The sequence below is a fragment of the Lolium perenne genome, chromosome 3 (assembly GCF_019359855.2).
Source record: "Lolium perenne isolate Kyuss_39 chromosome 3, Kyuss_2.0, whole genome shotgun sequence".
Lineage (NCBI taxonomy): Eukaryota > Viridiplantae > Streptophyta > Magnoliopsida > Poales > Poaceae > Lolium > Lolium perenne.
The window spans coordinates 328,637,411-328,644,064 of record NC_067246.2 but is presented as its reverse complement, the minus strand read 5'-3'; the positions used below and the strand labels follow the sequence as shown (position 1 = coordinate 328,644,064).

The 6,654-nt window shown below is 46.2% G+C and overlaps 1 protein-coding gene and 1 long non-coding RNA gene across 2 annotated transcripts; both read right to left on the bottom strand.

The window, feature by feature from the left end:
* Window positions 1-660: 660 nt before the first annotated feature.
* LOC127345783 (germin-like protein 1-3) lies at window positions 661-4,497 on the bottom strand. The gene is made up of 2 exons (XM_051372307.1): window positions 4,284-4,497; window positions 661-1,325 (listed from the first exon to the last, which is right to left on the bottom strand). The coding sequence occupies exons 1-2, from the start codon at window positions 4,423-4,425 to the stop codon at window positions 817-819; spliced, it is 651 nt and encodes a 216-aa protein (XP_051228267.1). The 5' UTR covers window positions 4,426-4,497; the 3' UTR covers window positions 661-816.
* LOC127345782 (uncharacterized) lies at window positions 1,784-4,014 on the bottom strand. Its single transcript, XR_011756323.1, has 3 exons — window positions 3,731-4,014; window positions 2,303-2,387; window positions 1,784-2,166 (listed from the first exon to the last, which is right to left on the bottom strand). It is a non-coding gene; the product is annotated as an uncharacterized lncRNA (long non-coding RNA).
* Window positions 4,498-6,654: the final 2,157 nt, after the last annotated feature.

Genomic DNA, 6,654 nt, shown 5'->3' with positions numbered 1-6,654 from the left:
TCTACAAACATACATATGAAATTACTTAACTACAACTAACTATTGTAGCTAATTGGCGAGTAAAAATCATATGCTAATAGAGGCCGGCCGGCGGAGGTGCATACCTTGCGAGCAAATCGGCGAGCACCATGGTCGCGCCATGTTGTTAGCAAGCTCGAAGACGACGACGACATGGCGACGGTGTCGCGGAGGAGAACGCGACGGCGCCGGGAAGGAGGAGGCGGAGGAGGAGCGCCGACTACTGCCCGTCGCTGGCGGCGGCGCGGGCGTCACAGCGCGGCAGAGCGGTCGCCGCTGCCGGGAGGGGGCGCGGGCGAGGTAAAGACCTACATCGACTGAAGCAAATACAACACTTTTTTTCTGCCTCGAAAAATCATTGCCGGCACTTTTGGTACAATTACCGGCACTTTTTTGTGCCTGCAATCTGGCTACGTGATGTAGTGAACAGGTGCGGCAAACGGAGCCGACTGCGCGCTCATACGGTGACGCTGCGGCTGGTAAATGTATACACATATGTGGGTACACCGGTACTGGGTTTGGATTTAGGCTTAAAAGCCCAATTTAAGTTTAAGGGGAGGAGGTTGTACCGGAGCAAACCTGAACATACAAATCATAGTGTCTCGTGAAAAGAAAAACAGAGACACTGACGAGGCCCTTCAGTTCACAAAGCACGGACAGAAATGATGGAACGATCAAATGAAAAGATACAAACAGATCAATTAAAATCACACTTTTACGGCGTCCTCCTAATTTATTGGCGCAGCACGTACGAACGTAGACATGGCCGATCCCTCCGACTGTATGCATCAAGGACGCCTAGTTCATAGGCGGGAACTTGGACCTGATGGCCTCCACCATGCCTCCATCGATCTGGAACGCCCTGGCCAGCACGTCGGTGGGCACCGGCGGCGACGCCCCGAAAAGCGACACGGCGAGAGACTGAGTGCCGGGAAGCTGGCTGTTGAACGCCGAGATCGCAGCGGCCGGCGCGCCGCCGTTGTTCTTTTGGTAGTGGACGAGGCCGCGGGGGAAGACGAAGACCTCGCCCTTGCAGACGGTGCGAGCGAAGAGCTTGCTGGCGGTTGTGACGAAGGCCACGTCGAGGCAGCCATCGAGCACAAAGATGATCTCGGTGGCGCGAGGGTGGGTGTGCGGCGGGTTCACGCCCCACGGCGCGTAGTCAACGCGGGACATGGACACACCCTGCGTGTTGAGCCCCGGGAGCTTCTCCACCTTCGCCGCCGTCACAGCGGAACCAACCGGGTTGCCGGTGTTGCCCGGGAGGGATAGTACGTCGGAGAAGAAGTCGTTCGATGTGACCTTCGGTTCCCAAAGCGGTTTTTCTGACGGTGCCGTGGCCTACCGGTCACGTTTGAACCGTCCGCTTTTTGTTCGTGATTCGCGCTGGTCCAGGATAGCTTCTATTTCTTATTCTGTATTGCGGCGTTCCGGGTATGCGGCCATGCGAATACGTATAAAGACAAGTACCTGGCCGGCTCCGCAATAAATAGACCTGTACATGCCCGGCTCCCAAAATAAAGAGACATGTACCTGGCGGTGGCCCATATGATTTAAAATATACTGATACCCGTATATGTGATGGAACAAGTGCGGGTTTGATATCTGCTACTAGTATTTCGTATTTATGCTCGTCTCTATTATTTGAGCACTATAATTAAAGTTGATGTATGAATTCGTTCATAGGCAAATCCCTTTTTTACTTGGACTACCATTTTCATATGCAGACCCCTTTTCACGTAGTGTTCAAGCTGCACACTATCGCTGGACAAAGTTCATTTCTGATCGCATGGAAAATGTAGCTGTGATCAAAGAAAGATAATCAAAAGCAGTATTACAATCTGTTGGTAAGGGTAATCTAATTCGGGGCCAGCTTGATGCTGAATTCGTGGCACCATCTACTCAGGTAAGCTGAATGTTATGAAGTATCTTGGCCTTCTTTGCTTTAAACTGCACTTCAGTTAAAGTTTCCTACAGTTTAGCCTCAAGCTGGGCTATCTTCGCTCTACTCATATCCACTTGTTCTTCCACGTATTGGATAAACCTGGTATTCTCTGGAACATATGCTGCAGCTTGTTCCAAACGGATCTTGTCGGCTCTCGCAGGTCCTCCCAGATCCAGGTGATATAAGAAATCTGTCCCTACACCCTTGATAAGTATAGATTGGTTAGACGCAACATAGTAATTCAAGCGAAAATATTGAAAATATTATTTGTGGAATTAAAGAAATAATAATAGTATTTTAAAAAACTAGTGTGATTCAAGCAGCACATAGCTCCACTACCTGAGACAAAATTTTCGCTTGCTCCTTCTTTAGAATAGAAATCCCTATGAGAAGTGAATGGGAGCCAGTTGTTCCAGTCTTGTAACTGCAATTAGGTACAAAATTTAGTTCACATAATGTACTTCCTCCATGGAACAACAAATAAAGCAGCAACCACTTCTGGCAAAAATAGTTAACAGAACAGTGTGATGTTAATCAGCTACATTGTCCATCAAAACTAATTCACACAATTTGTATCGAACAATCTGGAATATAAACTAGAAACTGTTGTGTTTAATAAACAAACAAAGAAATTAATTGTGTTTGGTGAAGAAAAAACCATTGTTTCATACAGCAACAATCCTTGCAACTCAACAACCAAGGACTGCCTATGCAAAGGGCTGCAGTTCTAAATTAAGAAATGCAAGAAAAAAATTCTTAAGGTTATACCAAGTTCCTAACCAAATATAATCAGGAGCGCTCTACCAAAAAAGTACCCCAGAATCAAATGAGTAGTTAGCTACAGTATCAATGGCATTTTCTGTACACCTTAATACGGGCATTCGAGTTCAAGGCACCATGACAAGAAGCAGACAATATACAAAAACTGAAAATCAAAATCACTAATATAATTCCTCGTTACGAACGATCTTAAATGTACCTAGCATAGGGTCAAATAACAAAGCATTGATAACACAAAAGATATGAAAAAAATTCCACGGTTGAATTCATTGACAAAAAAACACAAGAACCTGGTTAAATAGTTCTAAGTAGCAAGTATAGCATTAACTTTACCGTTGGGTAGCGGTGATTTGAATGAAAGCAAGCATGTGATGCATAACAGATTAACACAGCGCACACTGACAGTAAACAAAAGAAGTAATATATCCATCCTTAGTAGATGGAAAAATGACCCACATAAGAAATGACCTATAGTAACGCCAACAATGAGCGCTGCCATTGGCTCTGTACAGAGGTATCCTGTAATCCAGTAGCTTGGACAGCAGCCATAGTGCAAATTGCGAAAATGTATTCTGTTTCGGTCAGGATTTTTTTCCTGTATTAGTTTGTTTATGGTCCCGGTCACCATTGTTAGGTTCCCATCAGAAAAAAGAACAGGAACATCTCAAACAGCGCAATAAGTTCAGAGATCTGTGTCCATATTCTGTCTCATATAGAGACCTGGCCAATTTAAGGATCGGCTTACAAAGAGTTGTGTACACACAATTGAGAATTTAAGCTTATATATGATGCTAGACGGAAGTACAGGCGTTCAGATCTCCCTCTTAGGCCAGGCCATGCCTTTTGTACCAGACCAGGAGTGAACAAATTAGTAGCGTAGACAGAAAATTTCCCTCTATTTCCTCACAATGCTCCGTGCTAGAGGCTTGAGCTGAGCAGAGCACTATTCTTTAACCCTGTTCAAACACTAAATAAGCAAAAACTTACCAGATTGAAGCCTAGATCTGAATCGGAAACGATGGATGACCTAGGCGGCCTACCCAACGCCGCCATGAAGCTCCATCACCCCATCGTACTACTCGCCGCCCCAGACCACGCCGACGACTCGTTCAGCACAGCAGGGCAAGCTGTTGCACCCTCGCCGCCGTCAAGCTCCGGCACCCCGTCGTACCACTCACCTCTCGAAGCAAAGGGCGGAGACAGGGAAAAAGGAGGATGGCCGGTCGCCGGTGGCCCGTGGAGTAAATTCGTTTCTGGGCCCGCGTTGGACCCACTACCAATACCCCATGAATACCACTTTAGATCCTATGAATACGGTGACAGGGGTATCGGGAGCGCACCAATCGCGATGGTTTCGAATGGTCGATCCTTGACCGGTAGGCCACGGTGCCGCTAGATTGGCATCTTCGGTTCCCCGGCCTCTTGAACCCGTTCAGACGGAGTGCTGCACGGGATCATTCTCACTCAGTTCATGCATGATGCATATATATACATATCAGCATCACACTTACGGACGAGTATGCATCAATGCATGGAAGATCATCACACTTACGGCCTTCGAGGGACTTGTAGTCGGCGACACATAAGTCCTGGAGCATGTCGGGGTCGCCGGCGAGCAACGGCGCGGCAAGGGCCAGGAGGGCAGCGCAAGCTGCGAGGAGGACAGCGGGGAGCTTGGCCATGGTTTCTAGTTAATCAGGTTCGGAGCTAGCTAGTTTGCTGCGTGAGGAAGCTGTAGGTAGCTAATTAGGTGTCAGGAACTTTCGGTTTGATATGAAAAGGGGAGTTTGGGAGGCGGTATTTATAGATGTAGCGGGAATGCTTGGTTTAGTTAGTTGATACGTGATCGACGATCGGTTGGTCATCATCTGTCCTGTTAACTAGTTACGTGTAAGAAGAAAATCTGTCATCAGTTTGATCGATTGGGTTGGTACAGCTAGCTAAAGCGAGTTGGGCGATGCATATATATTACCTGAGAGGTGCGACAGTGAGCAGTGTGTGACTTCTTTTTTGGGCCAAACATGTTGCTTGTCATGTTAAGCATCGGTCCAAATCATGATCCTATCATCCATGCAATCTAACACGCATATATACAAGTGTACATATACGTACGATGTGAGTAAGTTAATGACACAAAATCTGATTGTTCAACTGTCATGTGGATTTCCCTTTATTAGTTAACAGTATAAAACCTAACCACCTACGGCCTCTCACAGCGTTTTGGCGCGCATTACCGTCGGATCTTGCTATTCAACGCTTCAGATCGCATGACATTGGCCGAAACGTCACTGGAAGCAATTCCCGTCCTCGATTTCCGTCAAGTAGGCCAGCCCACCATTACAGGGCCGCTACTCCTCAGGTTGAGTTGGGTGTTTTGTGATAAGTTGGGCCGTGAGTACATCTGATGGGCCGATACCACTATCATAACGATGCTGACCTCGCTCCTGTTGTTGACCCTCCAGCTTTCCGCATCCGCCCTCGCACTGTGTGCCTCGCCGTCTTTGTCTTGTCCGCCTGCCTCCCGTGTGGAGTGCGCCTCGTGTGGAGCGCGCTTGCCGTCGATGAAGTGGTGTTGCAGAATCCGGCAAGACGAGCGCCGGGGAGGCCCGCTTGTTGCCGAGGTCGCTGACCGCGCACACAATTTGCGGACACCGATTCATTACGACCCCACGTCTCCATGAAACCCTAGCGATGGTGAGCGGTCGGCCAGCCATCCTTGGTATCAATGGTCGACGATAGGGACGGGAAGATGAGATGCCTCACCTCCTCTATGATGTCGCTCATCCCTTGTCCTCCTCAACGCCGGCAAGAGCAACAACGGCATGACCTTACCCGGTACCTTCATCGTCCCTACCACTCAGACTGTTGACCCTGATCCCTACTCTGCTCACGTGCCACTACCTCCTCAAGACCTTCTGGGCGCCACTTTGCCTCCTCTGGACGCTGTGATGACAAACATAGGTTCAAACCCTGTAACACCTCTCCTATATCAGCAACCAATATTTTTATGCAAGGTGGTATCAATCATAACTTGCACCAGATGCTTGATGTTTTCACTCTACTCCTTCAGTTTGGTCATTTATGTATTGCTAGGAGCAGCAACTACCCGTTGTTTATCTGCTGCAACATAGAATCAGGTATTCCGAATTTATGATCTTGGATTATTACATGGTTGTAGTTGTTTAGTTTCAGTTTCTTACATATGCAGGGTTCCTTTCCTGCTAAATATACATTCTGTATGGACATAGATGAACTTGGCTGATTTCATACTTATCTGTATGTATTCTATAAGTACCCGTTATCCCTTTTCCCCGTGACATTCATTCTTTCAGTAATTGAGAACATTGTTGCATTAGCACACAAATATGTATTCAAGGAAGGGTAGTTAACACTTAATACCATAAAGTGAAAACTTTGTCTGTTCACTTAAGATGACCATTTATTTTTCTTAATCATTTACAGGTTATATGCACTTATATCAATTGATTTGAAGCAGACTACCTCCAGGTTTAGCTACCATGCTTAAGGATTCATGATACTATGTTCTTCCGCTGCTCAGATATGTTGGTCGGTGATTTCTCTTCTAAGAGATGATATGAATTTGATAATAGATTCAATAATTCAACAGTTAAATGATGATAATTGTTAGGTTCAACCCAGATTTTTGTTAATTACTATCATATGGAAGGATCTAATATTTGTCATTTTTGTAAAGATCCTCCAAATCGAGAAAAAAGAATTGGTAAATGTCAGCTGCTTCTAGGGTATGGCGGGTGTTCTCCTTTTGAACAAGCTAGCTAATGTGCAGCAGATCGGAAATTAATATATATATATATTGTTACTTAATATCAACATGATCCTCTGGCCTTTTCTAATGTACACCTTGTATTCAACATATGCATCCCATAAAA

Bases quoted from the DNA above. Each gene is read 5' to 3' on its own strand.
- LOC127345783 (XM_051372307.1), bottom strand. From the start codon at position 4,425: ATGGCCAAGCTCCCCGCTGTCCTCCTCGCAGCTTGCGCTGCCCTCCTG. The intron at 1,326-4,283 runs ATCTTCCATGCA...CGCTTTGGGAAC, and splicing joins CGAAGGCCGTAAGTGTGATG to CGAAGGTCACATCGAACGAC.